This window comes from Halichoerus grypus, chromosome 13 (assembly GCF_964656455.1).
Source record: "Halichoerus grypus chromosome 13, mHalGry1.hap1.1, whole genome shotgun sequence".
In the NCBI taxonomy this organism is placed as follows: Eukaryota; Metazoa; Chordata; class Mammalia; order Carnivora; family Phocidae; genus Halichoerus; species Halichoerus grypus.
The window spans coordinates 68,642,920-68,667,230 of record NC_135724.1 but is presented as its reverse complement, the minus strand read 5'-3'; the positions used below and the strand labels follow the sequence as shown (position 1 = coordinate 68,667,230).

Sequence of the window (24,311 nt, the reverse complement as noted above, 5' to 3'; positions counted from 1 at the left end):
CCTGAGCCCTGGATCTCACCCCCTTGGCTGTCACAGATGCTGTTAGCCTCAGATCTTCAGCTTTACCCTGTCTACTGGCTCTCTTCCATTGTCATTTAAAAATGCTCACATCTTGGCTCAGTCGGTTAAGTGCCTTCATTGGCTCCCCATTGCCAACAGCATACAGTCCAAACTCCTTAATTTGGCCTGCATCGCCTGCATGCTTTCCCTTGCCTGTTCTGGCCCTCCCAGCCTGCCTTTGCCCTCTCATCTGCTCTTTTCCCCGTCCTCTGAACGTCGCTGCCCTGGAGTTGTTCTGGTGTGTGCTGAGCACTCAGCTGAGAACACTGTCTCCCCTCCAACCTCTCCTTTGCCTGTGTAAAAGCTATTAATTACCCTTCTCATCTGAACTGAGATGTCATTTCCTGAGGAGGCTTTTCCGGACCTCCCCTCAAGAGCAGGTCACATCCCCTATTGTGTTTCCAGAGCCCCATGTACTTGTTCTTTCCTAGCATCCCTCACTTGTAATGATTTTTTTTTTTTTTAATATATTTCTTCTGCTCTAGATTCTGAGTTCTGTAAGGGTAAGTTTCTTGCCTCCTTTGTTCCTTTCTCTAACCTTCTCACCAAGCCCAGTGCCTAGCAAGTAGTGGACACCCAAATGATTTTTGTTTAATGAATGGATTAAAGACAAGAAAAGCTCCAAACGGCAGTAGAATAGACTCTGTTACTATAAAATATAATCAATCTCTCCTGCTTGCCACATATGACTGTAATACACTAATCTTATTTGCTGAAGAGCGATAAACTGACAGTTTAACATGGAGACTGAACCCAGCGGCTGACAGCAGTAGTAAATGGACATGTGCTCACAATGGGACAAGAGCCTCTGAGCAAGTGTGAGTCTCACAATGAAAACACTTCATGGAATGGCAGCAGACTGTGTTGTGCCCATTGAAGTTGACCACAGAGAATTTTGAAAAGAATAACCTTATTGAGGCCTTCAGTACAATTTTGTACATTTTCAAAAAGTAGGTGTTGGTCTGTGGTAGGGGACCACCTGCCGAATGGAGACAGCTCCTTAGACATGCAGTAAGGAAAGCCTTAACCAGGGTTGAGCAAAGGAATCAGCAGTAAATTTCGTGAACTTTGTTTCAGTTGTGCGCCTATAGTGTACAGTGTGAAAGAGAAAGAAAGAAGGTAATTTAGAAACACTTTCCCTGTAGGGAATGACGAGGGCTTATTGCCTTAGCCGACACGCTCCTTGTTTGGATTCATTTGTTTCTACAAGCTTTGTTTTCACCTTCTTCATTTGCTGTGTTCTTTGGGAGATTAAGATTTTAGGGAAATGACTAGTTGCATAATTGTAAAATGGAAATTTTGATTAAATTAAAAATGTTGATTTCTGTTTCCTACTATTTCCGTGTTCTACTGACTTTGTTTTGTCTGTCAGACTTTGTGCATAATATGCTCTTCCTGTGAGGATGAATGCCAACTGCTGACAGGGTTCAGAATTCTGATTGATGCTTGCTTGTGGGCTCTTTGCACAGAGGTGATGTTTGTTCAGGTTTGGAAAGATGTAGTGACTCTAGGCTATGTAAGTCCTATCTTCATTAAGAAAGTAAGTACGTCCTTCCCAAAGTTGTGTGTAGTTACAACATTTGGTAACCAAATGTTCTTCATACACTTAGAAAATAGATTCTGGAACAATAGGTGCACTGTCCTTGAAAGATGTCATGCCATACTTTTGACATCATGGTATTCTGAGAGGAACTATTTTTTAAATTGTCAGTTCTTAAAAAGAAGTGGTGAATGATCTGTTAAAATATGTTTGCTGTGGGGCCATTCTTGGATAGTGAGGCTAATGGTGTTCAGTAAGTTTAAGAGGTGGTGTTTTCCCTCATGCTGATCACGCATCTTTAGCATGTGGCAACCTGGCAGAACACATCTAGTCTGTCCGTCCTGGTGCTTGTCGTCCTGGCCTGATGACAGCCTTGTCAGGCTTGTAGCCTGAGGGAAGAAGCGTGCTGGTCTATTTGGGGCTGCCATCCGGGGGTGGGAGGAGGGCACGGGCAGGTCCTGAGGAAGTGAGGTTGAGGCTAGACCAGAAGGATGATGAAGGTAGCCAGGCTACAGCGGGAATGGAGGAGGAGAACAGGAGGCGGGGGAGCAGCTTGTGCCAATGTTTGAGGAACTCCAGAAAGTGCCAAGGCAGCTCGAGTCTAGAGAGCAAGGGAGGGGTGGCGTAGGGCGCGGCTGCAAGCTGGGCAGTAGAGGTGGTACCTGTATGCTTCCTTCCCAAACTCTCAGAAAGGTCTGGGGCTTCCTGGTGGCTCTCAGACTGAAGTCCACATACCAGGTAATGGAGGCTCTTGTCGGTCAGCCTCATCTTCCCTTCAAAGCCCCTTTTCCTGCCGCCCTCTCTCATTTCCATATGCCCTGTGTTGAGGCCACACTGGAATTTTACTGTTTTGTAACTCGAATGTCCTTATAGCTTTGTTCTCCTTGTTTCTGGCCAAGATAACTGTCCCCACTTCTCTACTGGTAAAGCCCAGCTTAATGTCATTATGTTGTTGAAGACCTCCCTGCTGCCTGAAATCAAAGTGAATGGCTTCTCACTCTGCAGTTTGATAATACTTTGTCATTCTTGTTCTAATTGTCCAGTCCTCTTTTTTTTATTATGTTATGTTAATCACCATACATTACATCATTAGTTTTTGATGTAGTGTTCCATGATTCATTGTTTGCGTATAACACCCACTGCTCCATTCAGTACATGCCCTCCTTAATACCCCTCACCAGGCTAACCCATCCCCCCACCCCCCTCCCCTCTAGAACCTTCAGTTTGTTTTTCAGAGTCCATAGTCTCTCATGGTTCGTCGCCCCCTCCGATTTCCCCCCCTTCATTTTTCCCTTACACAATTTACAGCGCTCACCATAGCACATACCCTCCCCAATGTCTATTACGCAGCCACCCCATCCCTCCCAACCCCCACCACTCCAGCAACCCTCAGTTTGTTTCCTGAGATTAAGAATTCCTCATATCAGTGAGGTCCTATGATACATGTCTTTCTCTGATTGACTTATTTTGCTTTGTCTCTGGTTGTGTGTATGTATGGCTTCCCCACTATCGGTAGGAACATAAGGGCAAGGCTTTGATTTAGTCTGTACTTTTAGACCGACATAGAGGATCTTTGAATTTTGGTTGAATTGTGTCACAGAGATAAGTAGCAGTCGGTGATTTAGAAGCATTCATCTGTGTCAAATCTCATCCCTAGAAATCAAACACTGAATGAAATGTTTTCCCACGGTCCTTGTCTATGGAAGCTCTTTTGTAGACTTGGGCTCCATGGGGGATTGTTAGAGTGCCCCAGATTGAGAAAGAAGGATGAGCTTGTGGTGGGGGAGAGGAGGAGAGCTCACCTTCCTGCTACCTTTGTGACTTCAAGTTCAGTGTCTGATGTCTTTATTTTGACCCTTCCCATTTTGTGCAGAGCATCTATTAAGAACATCTTCAACCAGCCGACCCGCTTCTCTGCCGAGAGTACCTGCCATGGAAAGTGCCAAGACCATCTCAGGTGACGACTTTTTATCTAGAATTTCCTTTAGAAAGACTCTTCCAGAAGTTTTAGTAATGGTACTGAATGCTTTCTCTTTAGACTTATTTAACTTTTCTTGCCTCTTTAGCTCTTGAGTTGATTCTTTTTCTTTTTAAAGATTTATTTTTATTTTAGAGAGAGAATGCGTGGAAGGGGCAGAGAGAGAGAGAAACTCAAGCAGACTATCCACTCAGCCAGGAGCCTGGAGTGGGGCTTGATCTCACAACCCTGAGATCATGACTTGAGCTGAAATCAAGAGTCGGATGCTTAACCGACTGAGCCACCCAGGTGCCCCTTGAGTTGATTATTTTTCACTCTGAATTTCCCCTGTTGTATCTTCCAGATTCTATAGAAATCACATTTCATGGCTGTAATTTTAAAATAAAGCAGGAACACCTGGGTGGCTCAGTCGGTTAAGTGTCTGCCTTAGGCTCAGGTCATGATCCCAGGGTCCTGGGATCGAGCCCCATGTTGGGCTCCCTGCTTGGTGGGGAGCCTGCTTTTCCCTCTCCCTTTGCAGCTCCCCCTGCTTGTGTCCCCTCTCTCTCCCTCTCTCTGTTAAATAAATAAAATCTTTAAAATAAATAAAACAAAAAACTCTCAAAACTAGATCATTCCATTTATTTAACAAGTATTTAAGAAAGGCCTAGAGCGGGTTAGATGTTGTGCCAAAAATATAGCTTGATACAAAGTCAGTGTAGTTGTGAAAGATTAGGCTATCCATCCTAAAGTGTGTCGGGACTTATTTCGGAGCACACCAAAAATTCTCCAGAAGCCAGATTTTTCCAGTATGCTAAAGCCATCCTACAATGTGAATTTGACAGGCTCCCCTTGTCTCCTAGGGCTAACTCCATTTTATCAATTGCTCACATTATTTTCCCTTTGTGGCCTTTATTTACCCTTTATAACTCAACTAGAAATTGGACCAGGGAAGGAGAAATTCCTATAACTCTGCCTCATACAGTTAACCTTCCACTTGTACGGGGATTTAAGTTAGTACAGTTTTTAGACGTCATAGCCAGGTCTTTATATTAGTGGGAAGTCCAGCCAAAATTACCATCCCAAAGCTTTTTCTTCTCACAGAGTCCTTCCGATTCTTTCTCAGTTTCCCCTATTTTATATAAAATGATGAAAGGTGTTCTCAGCCAGTTTTCTAGCACACCACTTAAACTGCTGATTTAAGGCATACGAAGATCTGACATTGAAAGAAAAAACAAGAATAATTATAAAATTATGTCAGAAATATGTATAAATACATCATTCTAATGAGATCATGTAATAGGAGAAAGCACCTCTCTCCTCTGGATCTTTACAGACATCACTTTACTAATGCAGAGTTATGTTCTGCTTGTGGCTATCCTAAAATCACCAAGAACATTTTAGTCAATAAGAGGGGTGGCCAGTTCAGTCACTGGGGAAGAATTACTGATGTACAGCATTGATTACAGCCAGCTCGGGGCGCCTGCACATCCAGCATCTTCTGATGTGAGAGAGCGTGTGTCTGAGGTCAGGAACTTTGGCTCACATTTCCTTTCTCTCTGAATTTAGCCCAGGGCCGTGAGCACCTGTGCTTAGTCAGCGCCTCCTTGCTAGAAAGTGGCTTTTGTTGTGGCTCTGTTACCAACGGCTGAAGCACGGGCTACTTCCACTTAGCAGTTCTCAGAACTTTCTGTAGTTCTGACAAGGTGTGATGTCTTACTGTGCTAGCCTTTCAAAATAGAACTTTCCTGAACTTGTTTCTCAGTAGTTGACTTGACACCTTTTGGTTTTCTGTTTGTCTCACTGGTTCATGTTTTTAGAAACATGGCCTGATCCAGAATTAAGTGTGGCCCTGAAATGAAGTATCTTTCCTTTCTTTCCTTTTAATGGTATCTTGGCTAAGTGTAGAAAGGTTAAGTTTATTTTAGTTGACAGTGAATAGTAGCCAAGTATTGCTTTAATTAGCCTTTGGTTTTCATTGTATTTGTGATTAAACGAACATTTCTGGAATACTCAACTATATGCTACATAGGTTCTGTGAGTGTTAATGGGGATGGATAAGACACACTCCTACCTTCAGGGAATGTGGGGTTCAGTGCATATCTCAACTGCTGTATCTTTTTTACAGTTTTCTTAGTGAAAGAAATAAATCCTTTCAAGTTACCAGTATGATAAAGAAAATGTTAGTTTTTCCTCATATATGGTAATTTCTGCTCTTTTTGGAATCTGCTGAAGAAAATATCTCAACTCAATTTAAAAGTGTTTTATAAAAGTAAATGTTTTTCTAGATTTCTATAAAATGCATAATGACTATTTCTCACAATCAGTGTCTCGACGAAGTAGTGAAGAGATGAAACGAGACATCTCTGCACCTGAGGGAGCGTCGCCGGCCTCTCTTATGGCTATGGGAACCACGTCTCCACAGCTTTCCCTGTCCTCCTCTCCCACGGCATCTGTTACCCCCACCACCCGAAGTCGGATAAGGTAAAGAACAGTTAATACTGATGCATTTCATGCATACCTCTCCTGGCCTTTGGAGATTGATGATCAGGTTGTAAAATAATGGCAGTCGAGTGCTGATTTTTTTCTTTGTGTCTTATTAAATGTTTTCTCATCTCTTCTATTCCCAGAATTGGGTAAGATGGTACAATAAAAAGAAAGGCAATGTAAAAGAGATGGTTCCTTTCCCCAAAAGTAAGCGTTGTAGAATCGGAATATTGGGCTTGGGTGGAGGGTTAGGGAAGGCTTCCGAGAGGAGCGGCGTCTGGGTGGGGAGGGCGGGCTGGTATCTTTGGCAAGGTCAGTGACGTGAGCCAACGTATAGAAGGGTGAGTAACTGAGGGTTAGGGAGCTGTGGGTAGGGGGTACTGCACATGCACAGAGGATGGGTACAGAAGGCCAGAGGAAGGTGTGGACCTACCACATCCAGGGGCTGGAAAAGATTGACAGTAGTGTGTGGCTAGACATGGAACCTCTTTATAGTCCAATTGAGTCACTTGGATGTGGTAGTAGCTATAAAGTGGGGTAAGTAAATCAATGTGAGAAGGTGATTCAGGGATTCTTCTGTTGTGGACAAAAGTTGGGGAACACAACTAAAATGACATTATGATGTTTCTGGGACAAAGATACCAAGCCCGGATCAGGATGATAGCAGTGGAAATGATGAAGGGAGGTTGGGACTCTGGAGGCTTTTCAAAGGGAAAGATGATTGATTCTGGCAAACAGATGTCCAGAAAAAGAATGAAAGAAGGAGAGCTACCAAAGGGGACTCTAATTGTTTTAGATTGGAAGCTGAGGACATGATGCCACACTGATCACTGATAAACAATACCTGAAAATGGAATAGTATATTTTATTTGTATTTCTCTTATGTCAGAAGCCACTTGGGATTAAGAAGTAGTTATCATTTAGAGGAAAAAAAACATGTCAGAAATGAAGCATACATTGTTATAGGGATATTGAAGTGTATTGAGAAGAATTGAAGGAGGGATAGGAGTAGGTTTCAGAACCTTAGCTTTATATTGACATTCCATTTTATCCTCATATTGGATAAAATGGAATAGTTGGCCTGTCAAACTCAAATTATATACTTGAGTTTAAAGCCCTGCCTCTAGGGGCCCAGCCCCTTAGAATAGTGGTCCCGTCAACAGTGCGCCATCCGAGCAAGTAGGGGTGCAGTGATGAGGGTAGCTCTTGGCTCTGCCCAAGCTGATGCAGGGAGAGCACTGTCCATGCTTGTCTCTGTCCTGGGTGGTAGGCTACCTGCAGTGTGCCTGTGGGAAGGGCACCCACTCTTCCTGGCTTCCCTACTCAGAAGCTGTGATTTTCAACAAGGCATCTCCTGGAAAGTGTCTTCATCTTTTTTTTTTTTTCTTTTTAGAGATTTTATTTATTTATTTGACAGAGAGAGAGATAACAAGAGAGGGAGCACAAGCAGGGGGAGGGGGAGAGGGAGAAGCAGGCTCCCACTGAGCAGGGAGCCCGATGCGGGGCTCGATCCCAGGACCCTGGGATCATGACCTGAGCCGAAGGCAGAGGCTTAATGACTGAGCCACCCAGGCACCCCGAAAGTGTCTTCCTCTTACAATGAAGAAGTTATGAGAGATGACCCCCCTGGCTTTGGAAGGATCTTTTTTTGCAGCTTCTCGTTGTAGTCCATAGAATTACTCTTCTTTGATGCTTTTTAAGCTGTTTCTGTAAACAAATAGACCTGGTGTGAGCCAGAATAAACCTTTCACATTGATTATAGTAGTTTTAGTTTGAGCATGATGGAGATTTATTTATTTATTTATTTATTTATTTGCTTGCTTTTTTGTGTTCATTCACATATCTTAACTTTATCTTCATTCTCTTTTCCTGTGCTCGGTGGTATTATAACAGACTTTGAACTTTTTAAACCAAAGCAGGAGTCTGGTGGGCTGGCATGCAAGCATAAAAGTATATTTCTTCAAGGCAGCAGTTTTAACTGCTGGTTGGAAATTTTTGTATTTTACTTCTGGTTCTAAGATAAATCAGACCGATGCTGCTTCAGTGCACCTCTCAATTGTAAAAGCTTCAGTTCTAAATGTATACTCTTTATTTCCTAACTTATTTTGGAGGGTGATTACAGACAGAGTCAGTGCGCTGAACAATACTAAGCCGCTTGTAACATAATAACCTTTGGGACACTTATTGGACTAAGTTTATGGAGTGTGGGATAGAATCTCTGCTTTATTTATAAAGTAATCACTAAAAACTAGACCAGGCTTTCAAGGGTATGCCACTTGTGAAGGAGCAGGTTATTTTAGAAGTACTCTCCCTCCAGGTAGTCCCAAAGTAGTTACTAAAAGGAAGGATTTGGTCCAGGATATGTAGGCTTGTATGCCTCCCTTGCATCAACATCAGAGTGATCCCAAAATCTTGATTCATTGTCTCATCTGGAGCAGGATATTTGTTCTTCCTCCAAGGAAATTGACAGTGCCCAAAAGTACCCTACGTATATTTTTAAGAAATGAGTTGTAAGTGGCCATTGTTGGATTTTCTTTCTCTTTCTTTTCTTTTCTTTCTACATATATCTGTCTTATAGTAAACTCTGAAGTTCCTCAAGGAGCAGGGACCCTGTGTTGTTCACTACCCATTGCCCAGCACTTGCACACTGCCTGGCAAAGTGGTGTATAAGGAGGTATTGAATGAGTGAGTGAATTTACAGAAAAATCCCATTTTTCTATGCAAGATAAAATTCCAATTACCTATAGTCAATAAAGAGTGTATAACGTAGCAGTAAACACATTTGAGATGTTTTATGGATATTTGTTGCCATCTGTTGTCTTCTCTGCTTCCCCCAGTTGTAAGCACCTAAAGGTAGGAGTGCCTTATAATCCTTCACCTTGCATAATCTTGCCCTTTGTATTTACAATAAGTGATTTGTTTTTAAAAAAGAGGAAATGATTGAGGACATAAAAGGTTGGAAACAAAAATGAGTAAAATAAAACTAAAGCATAAGGATTATGGAAGGGTAGGATGCGGGGTGAAAGGCGGCCGTGCCAGCTGTCGGGTTCTGCCAGTGTCAGGTTATTTTCCCTCTTCCGAGCATTCCGGAGTGCGTTCCAGTAGTTGTGAATGCACGTTGTGCGGAGTCTTTGCCAGTTTCCGTGTGGATAATAGAGTCCCTCCCTTCAGACAGCAGAAACCCCGACAGTGATGGGTCTGTGAGGGCCCTGTAAAAATCGGTAAGTAAAATCAAATGAGTGAAGACACATCTTACCATTAGATGTCTCAGTGTGTGCAATTATCCTATTCAAAAAATGCAAACCGACACTGTTCTCTTCTTTGTGGGATTTCTGGTTTATAATGGAGCTCAAATAAAAAATATTTTAACTTTGGGTTCCTTGTTTTCACTTAGGGAAGAAAGGAAGGACCCTCTGTCAGCATTGGCGAGAGAATATGGAGGTTCAAAGAGGAACGCCTTGCTGAAGTGGTGTCAGAAGAAAACAGAAGGCTACCAGGTAATTACTCATATGGTTCCTTTGTCCCACGTGAGCAGTGGCCACACCAGGTGCTAGAGTGTCATAGCTCGCTACATATCTCATTAAGATGGGGAATCCTATGCTGAATTTTAAGAACACATTCAGCACAAAGTCTATCCCAGACTTGGCTGAGTGTCACTTGGATGGCATCCATTTTTTACCTTTCCAGAGTAGCTAATCTTTCCAGTACTTTTATTCAGCTATTCTATAACCCTTTCTTAATTGAGTCCTGTTAACTGCCTTCATTGAGATCTCATCTGAACTAAGAGTAAAAATATATTTATTTAACTTTATTTTTAAAGATTTTATTTATTTATGTGACAGAGAGAGACACAGCGAGAGAGGGAACACAAGTAGGGGGAGTGGGAGAGGGAGAAGCAGGCTTCCCGCTGAGCAGAGAGCCCGATGCGGGACTCAATCCCAGGACTCTGGGATCATGACCTGAGCTGAAGGCAGACGCTTAACGACTGAGCCACTCAGGCACCCCATATCTATTTTACTTTAAATTAATATTTTCATTAATGGTTAAAATGATAAATTTTATGTTATATATATTTTATGTATATTTTACTGCAATAAAAAATTACTTAGCAAAAAAAAATAAAAGTAAATGATCGGAATATAAGTAGAAAATCAACAAGGACATATAAGACTTGAACTTGATACTAGATACTATATATGTGTATATATGTATATATGTGTGTGTATACATATATATGTATACATATATATATATATACACACATAACACATATCTATATAACCAGACCTACCCAACCACAGCAGAATCAGATTCTTCTCAGGTGCACATAGAACATTACAGGATAGGGTAGGGTATATGTTGGGTCATAAAATGTCTCAATAAATTTGAACAAAGATTGAGATTATATCAAGTATCTTTTCTGACCACAGTGAAATGAAATTAGAAGTGTATAACAGAAGGAAAATTCACAACTAAGTGGAAATTAAAACACAAATTCTAAATAACCAGTGGGCCAAAGAATAAATCACAAGGGAAATTAGAAAATAAGGAGAGTGAAAGTGAAATACAACATACTGAAATTTACAGGAGGCATTGGGAGCATCTCTCTGAGAGAAGTTTATAGCCATAAACACCTGCCTTTAAAAAGAAAAATCTGAAATCAGTAATCTGACCTTTCACTTTAAGAAAGTAGAAAAAGAAGAGTAAACTAAACCAAAGCAATCAGAAAGAAAGAAATAAAGATTAGAGCAGACAAAACAGTAGAAAAGATTAATGAAAACAAAAGCTGGTTCTTTGAAAAGATCAACAAATTGACAAACCTTTAGCTAGATGGACAAAGGAAAAAAGAGAGCAGACTAAAAATCAGGAATAAAATAGGGGACGTTCCTAGTGACCTCACAGAAATAAGGAATACTTATTTACTTAATAATAATAATAATAATAAGAGGAATACTTAAAAGGGAATACTATGTCCAGCTGTACGCTGACACATTGGATAACCGAGATGTAAAAGGACAAATTCTTAGAAATACATTATCAAAAATGACTCAAGAAGGGGGCGCCTGGGTGGCTCAGTTGTTTGGGTGTCTGACTCTTGGTTTCGGCTCAGGTCATGATCTGAGAGTCCTGGGATCAAGCCCCATGTCAGGCTCCATACTCAGTGCAGAGTCTGCTTGTCCTTCTCCTCCTCCCTCTGCTCCTCCCCCCGTCCCCAAATAAATAAATAAAATCTTAAAAAAAAAATGACTAAAGAAGAAAGAATTGCAGGGTGCAAGGTCAGTATACTAAAATCACTTGTATTTCTTTTTTTTTTTTTTAAGAGGGAGAGAGTGATTTTGGTGGGGGGTGGGGGGGACAGAGAGAGAATCCTAAGCAGGCTCTATGCCCAGCATGGAGTCCAGTGTAGGGCTTGATCTCACAACCCTGAGATCATGACCTAAGCTGAAATCAAGAGTTGGACACATTTAACTAACTGAGCCACCCAGGTGCCCCATCACTTGCATTTCTATATGCTAGTAATGAAAACTGAAAATGAAGTTAAAACAATACTTCACTTTACAGTAGCATCAAAAAGAATAAAGTACTTAAAAAAAGAATAAAGTACTTACAAATAAATTTAACCAAGGGGAGGACAAGGCTTGTACACCGAAAACTAGAAAACATTTCTGAAAGAAATTAAAGAAAATCTAAATAAATGGAAAGACGTCCCATGTTCATGGATTGGAAGTTTTGTTGCATGCTACAACATGAATGAACTTTGAAAATATTATGCTAAGTGAAAGAAGCCAGACAGGAAGCTCCAGCATAAAAGATTAAAATACTCCAGATCTGAAAGCAGGTGTAAAACAGATACTCTCAGCTTTGATGAATGGCCAGAGGATCAATGCTGATGGCTACAAGTTTGATCTAAGACTGAAATCTCAGACATGAGTCAATATTGCACATCCACTTGATTTTTTTCATTATGGTTTTTTTTTTTTTTAAAGATTTTATTTGTTTATTAGAGAGAGAGAACACAAGCAGGGGGAGCAGCAGGCAGAGGGAGAAGCAGGCTCCCCGCCGAGCAGGGAGCCCGATGTGGGGCTCGATCCCAGGACCTTGGGATCATGACCTGAGCTGAAGGCAGCCGCTTAACCGACTGAGCCACCCAGGCGCCCCTCATTATGGTTTTTTAAATTGAAATATTCACATAAGATACAATTTACCCACCTAAGATACACATTTTAGTGGCTTTTGGTATAGTCACAGGGTTTTGTAAAACTGACCACAGTCAATTTTAGAATATTTTCATCAATCCAAAAAAATGCTGTAACCATTAGCAGTCAGTCCTCACTTGGCTCTATAGGCAAGCACTAATCTACTTTCTATCGCCATATATTTGCCTATCCTGGACATTTCATATAAATGGAATCACACAGTATGGGGGCCTTTGTGACTGGCTTCTTTCATTTAGTATCATGTTTTCAGGGTTCATCCATGTTGTGGCTTGTGTTGTCAGTACTTTATTCCTTTTTATGGCCAAATAATATTCCATTGTTTGGCTATACCACATGTTTTCCATTCATCTGTTGATGGACATTTTGGTTGTTTTGGCTGTTAACATTTATGCTGCAATGAACACTGTGTATAAGTTTTTGCATGGACATAAGTAATTTTCCTCATGCTCCTGTCTATCTTCTACTCTGCTGCCAAACTGGTTTGAAATTGTGATCTGGAAGCTACTTCCTCTTTAAAGGCCATGCAATTATAGTCCAAGATCCTCAGTATGGAGATCAATGATCCCCTGTGATCCCCTTGCATAGCCTTATTGACTCTTCATTCTTGTGAACTCCCTAGTCTCACCTTGGTCCCGAATGCCTCCCATCCTCTCACTCCACCCCTTCCATCTGGGGAGTGTCTGCCCCTTCAGCTTAGAAAACAGCATCTATGCAAAATAGTTTGTGTCCCTGCTTCACCCCTGTAGGGGTTCATCTTCACACATTCCACTCCCTCCTCACAGAAACGAGGGAGCCTAGTTCTTCCTTGACTTCAGGACAGTGTTTGCTCTACTTCAGGGCATATTCTTTGGGGGTCTTTGCATCTGTAGTTCATTTTCCCTGTGTTCCCAAACTCCACAGGGTGTATCACAAGGGTACTAAAGTTGTCAGTTTGCATGTCTGTCTTCCTTTCTAGACTTGTGAGCTCGTTTTTGCCTCTCTAGCATCTGGCATAAGGCTCAGCACATGACAAAGCTGACTAACTGTCTGAACCTATATATTGAATGTAATGGAATACATTAGAAGTTCATTTTTGTAACTGCGGTTCTCAACCCTGTGTGTAAAAAACTGGGAAAATTGTGGGGAAAATGCAGATTCCTGAGAACCACACCTACAGATTTGTGATTCTAGAGGTATAAAGTGAGACCCTGGGGTCTGCATTTGTACAAGTACTGCAGGTGATGCATTGATCACACTGAGAATCACACATAGAGTAGTAATTAAGGCCGTGGACTTGAGTGTCAGCTCTGCCCCTACTGTGTGACCTCATGCAAATTACTTAGCTTCTTTGAGCCTCACTTTTCTCTTCCGTAAAATGGAGGAGTAACTGAGGCAGTCATGCACATTCTCTAGCATTGACTTATACGTTTAATAGATTTTTAAATTATTATTTTCTTTGATAGCATTGGGTGCTGTCTGGTAACATAAACTACATTTTCTTAGACTGCTATGTCAGTTGAGTAATTTTAGGTAATTATAAATTACTTCCCCTTGGTTATAGAACTTTGCCATGTATCAAGTTGATTAAAAAGTTAAATAATCAAGTTGATGGAGATGATTCCAACATTAAATCAGTAATTTAACAATTGTCTCTTGGTTCCTTCCCACCTAAATTCTGTGGCTCTATGATTTTTAGGGACATTGTATTGGTTAAAAAAAAAAAAAAATAGAATTCTGGGGAAAGCGAGGGGGAGAAGAGAGGCTAATCCGCGGATGCTTTGAGGAAAGCCGCCGGGGGGCCTCGAGGTCCTGTGGAGTTCCAAACTCCGTGTGCTGCTTAGGCATTTGCAGCGTGGGAAATGGTCACACCCTGTTGGCATCTGTCTGTTCTTATACCCACGAGGAAACCCTTGAGGTTTAGGTGAACGTGGGATTTGTCGTGCAGCTGGTTCCAGATGGTTCCCCCATTAAGACTTTTAGAAATGGGCATACCAAAGATTTCCTCTTATCTTTCTGCTGTGTTGGTTAGACATTACACAGACACCCCACCCATATTGCTGCTCTTATAAAGAAACATTTATTTAGAGGTACTCCAACTGTTTAAAAAAAAAAATACAAATCAATTCAAAAACTTAAAAACTTCAATTAATAATTTCAAGTTTTTTCCATTTAGTGGGTACTTACAGTGCAGGAGGAAATATGCAAAACAGAATATTTAACATACAAAAAGAAAAACCTTTCTGGATGCTAGACAGTCTTATGCTACGAACCCAATTTCCCCTTTCTTTACTTCCTATGGACACTTCTGTAACGATACATATGTATGGCTTTTTTGTTTGTCTTGCTTTTGTTTCCTGCAAGACAGATCTCTATTCTTGCTGTTTAAAAGTAGGTAGGATGCTGGTTCTTTTATTTCAAAGTCTGTGAGTTAAAATTGGACAGTCCAAAATGCATAATCTTTTAGTAAATGGAAAGATATATCTGATAGAGCTCTTAATTTGTCAAGAGCCATATAAGAAGTGCCAGAATCCTTTCCTTATCTAGCTGTAAATATGGATGAGCATGCCCATCCTTTGGAGCCAGCAGTTTGGGACCACTTTCTTGTGGTCTCTGACTACTCACAGTCTGCAGGAGAGGGCGGGTTGTGACACTTGACCAGCTCACTAGAACAGGAGCCGTTACGTGACACTCAGCACATACTGCTCTCTCGGGCCCCAGATGCAGCATTAATGCTTGGACCATGCATGCTTTATGTCGTAGGAGCTGTCTCATCAACGGAGATAGATTCCCTAATACCATATCATCTTCCTTTAACTCTCTTACGAGTCATCCTAAAATAATTGTGCTAATCACTATAACTTCATTAACCATCCATTACAAAATAAGCCCTTGTGAATTTGCCTTTTATCTAACAAGTACATATTCTCTTTTAAATTGTGTCCTGCCACTTACTGTTTACTGAAGTTTTAGAATACTAGAATTATTACTGTTGAAAGGGCCTTGGCATTCTGATTTACTGTTAGGTTTACAAATGTGGGACTGAAAAGCCCCACAGGATAAATGATGGCCTCAAGGCTGTCTCATGAGTCCGTGGCATCACATAAACAACCTTCAGCACTATTGCTTTAAGGATTAAATCTGCCTTGTTTTTTAAATTAGTGTCTCAGTTTGTACCCATTATGTTTTTATTTATTTTTTCTACAGTTATGCTTTTAAATTTAATTTAAATATGCAGCTAACATTAATAATTCTTAAGTGCTTATAGGGAAAAGTGCGAATCCATTGGCCTATTTCATAACCTCTGTAATTTCTGCTTCCCAGAGGCAACTACTTTCAGTTCTTCTGGCTGTTTGGTTAGGGATTGACAATAGCAGATTGATAAGGTAACCAAGAAAATAGTTTATACTTTCAGTATATTTTCTTCGATTCTAAAATTTGTATTGAGCAGCTTCTGGTGTACCATTGTTTTCTTGTTCTGGAAAAACCTAACTGAATATAGTCAAGGGGACTCTAAAGGTTAATTTAAGAGAGCTTTACTTTGGATGAAAAATCTTTGTTTTCTGATAAAATGCCTAGAATTGGATTAGTTAATCCAAAAGATAATGAAATCACTTAATCTAGTACAAAATAGTTTTAGTAAATGCAAAAAAAAGCTTTTAGAACTGCCTAAGGTAATTTAATCTCAAATAAGCATTAAGAATGCACAGTTTTATTGAGGGATTTGCTCATTAATGCTTGGGCTACAGAAGAAAAGATTGTACATGTCTTAGTGGAGATCATTGGAGGCAGAAGAACTGACAGACTTGAATGATTTGGAAGTAATGTTTTATGTGCTGTGCTTTACTTGCTTTCTAACAGTTTTTCCTGATAGAAAAATTAACTTGTCAAATACATACTGAGGTGTGTGCCAGATAGCGCTCTGGGTGTTAAAGCAGAATCAGGAAATAAAAAGACAGTTTCTCTTCTCGGGAAAATTATGGTCTAGTCCGTAAGAATACATCAGTAATTAAAACTAAATATAAACTTCTGTTTAGCTGGAATATCAGACCAGACTCTACTGAGAATTACGATTTTGTTTAAAATAGTAGTGCTTGCGTGTGTGTGTGTGTGTGTGTGTGTGTGTGTGTTTGTATTTAAAGGCATTGGGGACTAACCTAGGCAGCTAGGATCAATTTGGCAGGAGCCAAAATTGCAGAAAGAAAACACATTGACTTGAGCTCCGTATTTACCCCTGCTTTTTTAAACCGTTGGGAGTATTGGCCAACTCGTGGTATGAGGCAGAGACCAAACAGAAAGCGGTGGTCCAGACCTTGTTTCAGAATCTCTGAGTAAGGATGCTAAAATTCGAATCCAGAGCTACTAAGACAGTCAATATTTGAGGATCCTAAATCCCAGGGGAAAGACAATGCCAGACTAGCAGACTCAACAGTTTGACCCAGCTTTTGCCCTCAAGGTTGTTTGTCATGTCCTAAGTAAGGTGTACGGAGGCCCACTTAGATTCAGCAGAAGCTGCTGCCGGGAGGATAACCACTGTAGCTCCATTTTATTGAAAAATCATCTCTCCCCATTGAATGATGTTGGCACCCTTGATAATTCATTTGACTGTATACACAGTTTATTTATTTCCTTGACCTTCTAAAACCTTATGGTTTGTCTCTGGTCCCTTTATTCTACTCCATTGGTATATAGGTCTGCCTCTGCCAGTACCACACTATGTTCATCGCTGGAGCTGTGCAGTAAGTTTTGAAATCAGGAATTGTGAGTCCTCTAGCTTTGTTCTTACCTTTTCAAGATTGTTTTGACTCTTTAGGGTCCCTTAAGACTCCATATGGATTTTAGGAGTGTTTTGCTATTTTTGTAAAAAAAATTGTCATTGGGACATTGATAGGAATTGCATTGAATCTATAGATCACTTTGGGTATAATAAATCATAATAGTATTAAGTCTTCCAACCCATGAATATGGGATGTCTTTACTTTCAGCAGTGTTCTGTAGGTTTTATCGTACAAGTCTTTCACCTCCTGGATTAAGTTGGTTCCTAATTGTTTTATTCTTTCTGATGCTCTTGTAAATGGAATTATTTTGTAATTTCCTTTTTAGGTTGTTCATTGTTAGTGTATAGAAATGCAGCTGATTTTTGTATGTTGACCTTGATCCTGCTACTTTGGTGAATTCATTAGATCGAACAGTTTTTGTGGGTAGAATGTTTAGGGTTTTCTACATAGAAGATCATATCATCTGCAGACAGATAATTTTACTTCTTCTCTTCTCACCTTTTATTTCTCTTTCTTCCCTAATTGCCCTGGCTAGAACTCCCAGAACTGTGTTGGGTAGAAGTGGCCAAGGTAGACATCCTTGGCTTGTTCTTCCTCAGCTTAGAAAAGAGCTTTCAGTTTTTCACCATTGAGTGTGATGTTTGCTGTGGGTTTTTCATATATAGCTTTTTGTAGTGTGGAGGTAGTTTCTTTCTGTTCCTATTTTTCAAGTATTTTTATCATGGAAGGTTGTTGAATTTTGTCATATGCTTTTTGTGTACCAACTGAGATGATCATGTGGGTTTTTTTCCCCTTTATTCTGTAAATGTAGTTAGTATATCACATTAATAGATTTTTGTATGTTGTGAACCATCCTTGCATTCCAAGAATAAGTCCTGCTTGGTCATGGTGTATAATCCTTTTAATGTGCTGCTGAATTTGGTTTGCTAGTATTTTGTTGAAGATTTTTGCATCAGTGTTCATAAGAGATATTGGTCTGGAGCATTGTTCTCTGGTAGTGTCTTTGTCTGGCTTTGGTATCAGGGTAATGGTGGCCTCATAAAATGAGATAGAAAGTGTTCCCTCCTCTTCAGTTTTTGGACAAGTTTGAGAAGAATTGGGGTTCTTTAAATGGGTAGAATTTATCAGTGAAGCCATCGGGTCAAGGGCTTTCCTTTACTGGGATTTTTTTCGGTTACTGATTCAGTTATCTTACTAGTTAAATATCTGTTCAGATTTTCTGTTCTTTGTAATTCATTCTTGATAGGCTTTGTGTTTCTAGGAATTTTCCCATTTCATCTAGTAATCCAATTTGTTGGCAGACAGTTGTTTATAGTACTCTGTTATAATCCTTTTCCTTTCCCTAAACTTGGTAGTAATATTCTCACTTAGTTTCATTTCTTATTTTAATAATTTGAGGCCTCGTCTCTCTTTTTTCCTGAGTCAGTCTAGCTAAAGGTTTGTGAATTTTGCTGACTTTTTAATGAATCAACTTTTGATTTCATTGATTTTTTTTCAATTGTTTGTCTATTTTCTTTTGTTTACCTCTGCTCTGATCTTTATTATTTACTTTCTTCTGCTAACTTTGGGTTGAGTTTGTTCTTATTTTTCTAATTCCTTAAGTTTTAAAGTTAGTTTGTTGATTTGAGATCTTTCTTATTTTTTTAATGTGTAAGAGTTTATTGCTATAAACTTCCCTTAAACTGCTTTCTCTGTGTCCCATAAGTTTTGGTATGTTGGGTTTTACTTTTCCTTTTTCTCTTACTATTTTCTAATTTCCCTTGTGAATTCTTCTTTGATCCATTATTTGCTTAAGATAATTTATTTTGAGTGGTAAACCAACCTTGCATTCTTGGGACAGACTCTTCCTAGTTCTGTTATCCTTTTTAGCAAGTCATATTCAACTTGCTAAAATTTTGTTTAGAATTTTTGCATCTATGTCTATGAGGAATATTGGTCTGCTGTTTTTTTTTTTTTTTAATTAAAGCTTTTATTTATTTATATGACAGAGACACAGCAAGAGAGGGAACACAAGCAGGGGGAGTGGGAGAGAGAGAGGCAGGTTTCCTACTGAGCAGGGAGCCTGATGTGGGGCTCGATCCCAGGACCCTGGGATCATGACCTGAGCCGAAGGCAGACGCTTAACGACCAGGCGCCCCTGGTCTGCATTTTCTTTGTTAATAATGTCTTTACTAGGATTTGGTATTAGTAATGTTGATCGTAGAATAAGTTGGGAAGAATTCTTTCTTCTTCAGTTTTCTGGAAAAGTTTATTTACAGTTGGTATTACTTCCTTCTTAAATATTTGGTAGAATTCCCTAGTGAAGTCATCTTTACTGGTTGTCTTTGTAGGAACATTTTTAACTACAAAATCCAGTTTCTTTATTAGAGACATAGGGCTATTCAGATTATCTGTTTCTTCTTGAGTGAGGTTTGGCTAGTTGTGTCTTTCAAGGAATCTGTTCATTTCATCTGAGTTGTAGAATTTATTGGCATAACGTTGTTCATAATATTCCCGTCTCCTAGGTATCTGTAGAATCTGAAGTGTTATCTCTGCTCTCATTCCTGATAACACAACTTATGTATTCTCCCTTTCTTCCTTATTAATCTAGCTGGAGGTTTATAAAATTTATCTTCTCAATGAACCAGTTTTTTAATTTATTTTCTTTATTATTTCTCTTTTTCTATTTCATTTCTTTTTGCTCTGGTCTTTATTATTTCCTTTCTTCTGCTTACTATTTGGGTTTTAGTTGCTCTTTTTCTTTAGTTTCTTAAGGTAGAGTTGTCATCATTTGAAGCTTTTCTTCTTTTTTGCTGTAGACACTTCTTGCTAGAGTACTCATTTAATGGCATCCCACAAATTTTGATTCATTTTCATTCAGTTCAGAATACTTTTCTGTTTTGATTTCTTCTCTGATCCATGGATTATTTAGAAGTATTTCATTTAGTTTCCAAACACTTGAGGATTTTTCAGAGATATTTCTGTTACTGATTTCTAACTAAATTTGATGATGGTCAGAATGTACTTTCTATGACTCGGATCCTTTTAAATTTATTGAGACTCATTTTGTGGCACAGAATGTGGTCTATCGTTTAAGAAAATGCTAGTCCGCTGTTGTTGGAGAAAGGCTCTATAAATGTTAATTAGATACCATTCATTGACTGTTGATCATATCTTCTGTATCTCTATTTTCTAGCTACCTAGTCTATCCATTTTTGAGCAAAGAATATTGCAATCTTTTGATTATAGTTGTAGATTTCTCTACTTCTCCTTGTAGTTTTAACAATGTATTCTAAAACTGTTACCAGTACATAAATATGAAGGGTTATGTCCTCTTGAGAAATTTACCTCGGCCATTATGAAGTGACCTTCTTTATCCGTGAGAATATTCTGTGCTGTGAAATCCTTGTTTTATATTAATATAGCCACTCTTTCTCTTGATTACATTTAGTGTAGTATATATGTCTGTAGTGTGTACTTTTTGCAGGTAGCACATAGTCGAGTATAACCATATTTTTAAAGTTACTCTTCTAATGATTATTCTAGGTATTACAATACACATTTAAGGTTGATTTATCCCAGTTGATGTAAGGTGTCCCAGTTGATCTAAGGTTTTTCTGACTTAATATGGTAAAATATAGCAACTTTTGCTCTAATGTAGGTCCTTTTCTTCCCTCTTCCTTTGTGCTGTTATTGTCATATGTATTATATTTATCTGTGTTATAAACCCAGTAGTATAGTACTATAATTATTGCTTTATTAATTGTTATGGTTTTTTTAAAAAATAAAAGAGGAAAACAGATGAGAACAATTTTAGGCATGAGGGCTACAGACTCCCACTGTTCTTACCTGAAATTATTTGCCTTTGATTCATTTCCAGAGCCCTGAAATTATTATTTTTGACAATTTCGTCCAGTTTTATGTTTGTTTTTTAGAGAGAGGAATTGTTGACCTCTGCTCCACCACAGCTGGAAGTTTCCTCACATGCTTCCTTTTTGGATTTCTTTTCCTCCGACCCTCTTTCACTAAGCAACAACAACAAAGGAGCACTTAGCCTTTCTTCTCCCAGAATTGTGTGTCCCCGTGGACTGAAGAGTCCATAGAGTAAGAACTAATGGACAGAAAAATAGCTCAGTACCCCCCAGCTTCCTTTGAAATATTAGACTGTCTGTAGACAAATAGAAAAGGAAGTTCTCGTAATAAATTTATGAAGTGTTCATATGATAACTTGCTAGTGGCTACCTGGGTGGCCCAGGCACCTGGCGTTTGCCACGCTCCCTTGGGCCACTTTGCATTTCCAGTATTCCAAAACTTGTGGGATGAGTGAATTCTCTGTATAAAGTAGCTTTCCTTACCTGAAAAGCTCATGTTTCTTGTGATTCCTCTGGTACACTGCATGCTGAGACAGGGAATAGAGAAGGGTCCCCTGTACCTGTGACCCCCGGCCCCTGGTCTGTCCAGTGCTGTCCAAATGGTATTTCCATTAATACACCCCTTCCTTTTCGGAGAGGTCTTCAGTCTCTCATGCCAGAAACATCATGGAGTGCCTCTTCCCCCCCCAGTCCTTCCTTCCCTGTCTTCCCTTTCCACTTTCCTAGCGTCCTCTCTTTGTGATTCCAGTTAGGACTGAGGCAGGGGAGGGTGGAATGGGAGAGGTCAGGAAAGCTGGGAGTTCTGCCAGTAGATAGAGTGCAGTTAAAATAATACATTTGGAATGCCTGATAGTCAACGCAAAGCTTAGATGGTTTCACTTCCTCTTCTATAACTGGAATCTTAGGTCACAGGAATGACTTCCCAAAGTTAAAAAATAAAAAGGTGCAGGCAGTAGATAAGGGTTTTGATCTGAATTGAATCTAGGTTGAAAGTCTAATTTTTTTTTTTTCATTTTACATTGTCAGTTTGGTTGGAAACTTAAGTTTCCATACAGAAAGATCTTATTGTTTGTAAATATCACTGTGTTCCAAGGGTTAAAAATACTTGAACAAAGGGAAAGGGAATGGCAGGTTTGTAGTCCCACCCGGTCTTTATGCAGACTTGCATATACCCACCCGCTCTCTCCATGCAGCCATTCACGCTGCCACAGCCTGGTCATTCTGGGCCTTCTTGTCCGGGAAGCTGGCGGCAGCCTGGCGTGAAGTTCACATGTCTACGCAGAGCTCTTATCTCAGGGCTCCTCACGGGCCTGTGTTCTCTGCTGCACACAGCGGACGTTAGGCAGATGGCCTCATGGTCACAGTGGAGTGAAAGAGTGGTTTCCTGTTTTCAGGGGATTCCTTTGAATGCCAAACATAGCAGCTGGGAAACAAAGTTTTCCCAGAATCACAATGTACTTCTTGGGTTCTGTTTAAACATAATTTGACAGTCATGGTTAACATCTATTTCCAGAAATGTCAAGGCTGTAATTTTTTAAAATTAATTGCTTAATAGCATTACGATATGCCCGTTTGATCCATGTTCGCGTGTGCGGTAGGTGACACTACCCAGTCAAGATTGCCCCCCAGCTGACACCAGTTCTTAAGGTGCTGATGCTTACATTTCTCATTGCGAGCATCTTTCGGAGCTGCATTCAGGGCCCTTGAATGTGGAAAGATACTCAGGAATGGTGGGCTGCACCCAGCGATAGCAGTCTCACGTGTACCTGTCGTGACTTCATCGACAGAATGGGCCTGTGGAAGTGTGAGAAGTGAGAGGGACCTGAGGAGTTTGAACAGAGCCAGAGAGGCCTGTCATTCTCCTTAACTCTGGGTTCTCTTCCTCGTCCCCTCGTTCTTTCCCCCATTGAATTCCCACCCATAGAGAAAATCTGCTGAATGTAGGAACATGGTTTGATTGCCTGTGCTCTTGGTTAGCTGTAAAGTAATTGTCACAGGAGTTTGTTTGCTTAGATAAAATTTGAGGTACTTAATCTGAATCAGCACCCACAATTCCACTCTCAGAAGTTGGAGAACATCAGACTTGAGATGACCCCTAGGAACCCCGCAGGTGTGGTTTCACGTCTCAGGTGACGGAACTGCAAATCGGGGAAGTGGCAGGCTTGCCTGAGATCATACACCTGGGCCTCCGGACACCCAGCCTGGGCTCTTGCCACTAACCACCCTGTCTCCCCAGCAGGGTCCCAGGCTCTTCACTAAGTTTCCAGTAAATGGGTATTTTTCTTATGAGTAATGCCGAGAAATAGAGGAGAAATCAGATAAGTAACATTTTCAGGAGCTGCTTCGTTATTTTGCTAAAAGCAGAATCATTAGATTATTCGGGTCAAATAATCTTTATATATCAGATAGCACACACAGTCCTTTACTGCCTGACATCATGAGAAAATTGTGTGTGTGTGTGTGTGTGTGTGTTTCATTCACTTTGGTTGTGTTGCCAGCATAACAATATGAAGTCTACAGAGGAGTTGAAATTTGACAGGTTAATTTTGTTATATATATGATGCTCTGGCTTTTCACAAATGAGTTTAGCCTGAGGTCATTCAGGAAATTTAGGGTGACCTCTCTGTTTGTAGAAGCAGGTAATTTGTAAAGATGCTCTGTTGCTGCCTCATGATATATAATTATGGAAAGGGTAATTAACCATTAGATACTGGAGGGAGGAGGAAAGACAAACTAGTTTCCTTTCCAAAAGGGCTCTTTAGATCCAGGAGAAAGGAGGCTGGTCTAGTTACCTACTGCTGCATAACAAACACCACCCCAAAAAGTTAATGGCTTAAAATAATGATGACATTTATTTAGCCCATAAATCTACAGTTTGGGTGGAGCTTAGTGGGGACAGCTCATCTCTGCTCCATTCAACTTCCATCTGAGGCTCCTGCCCTCCTCATGTCTGGTGGCTGATGGTAGCTGAGATTTTCACTGGGCTTCCTAACGGCACGCTGGCTGTGTTCCAGGGCAAATGACCCGAGAGAGATGGGCAGTAGCCCCTCATCTTTTATGACCTAGTCTTGGGGGTCATGCAGCATCTCTTCTGCCACATTCTGTTTGTCGAGGCAGGCACAAAAGCCTGTCCAGTTGCAAGGGGAAGGGAGCTAGATTCCACCTCCTGATGGGACGCAGCAAGGTTCTGGAGAGGATATAGGGCCAGAAGTACTGCTGTGGCCTTTTTCGAAAAATCCAGTCTGCCACAGAGACTGTTGTTTTTTATTTAAGTAGAACAGCCAATAACATGACATTAACCTGGCATAACCTTATAATGATATTTTTAAAAATACTGCCTCACAGGTGAGAGGGAACCTGGATAGAGTAGGGGCAGTCTGGCAAAGAAGTCTACCTTATGAAAGCTAGATGCATTTGCCTGTATAGGTCTGTGTAGCAAATCAC

General features: G+C 40.2%; 1 protein-coding gene across 2 annotated transcripts in view; it reads left to right on the top strand.

Annotated features, from left to right (window-relative positions):
* The window catches only part of SPECC1L (sperm antigen with calponin homology and coiled-coil domains 1 like), a 128,762-nt gene that overhangs the window by 87,946 nt on the left and 16,505 nt on the right, over window positions 1-24,311 (top strand). For both annotated transcript variants that reach the window (XM_036077942.2, XM_078060707.1), the window contains 3 exons: window positions 3,474-3,557; window positions 5,885-6,041; window positions 9,439-9,541. In XM_036077942.2, the coding sequence (XP_035933835.1) occupies window positions 3,474-3,557; window positions 5,885-6,041; window positions 9,439-9,541 (344 nt within the window). The remainder of the gene's footprint in view (window positions 1-3,473; window positions 3,558-5,884; window positions 6,042-9,438; window positions 9,542-24,311) is intronic.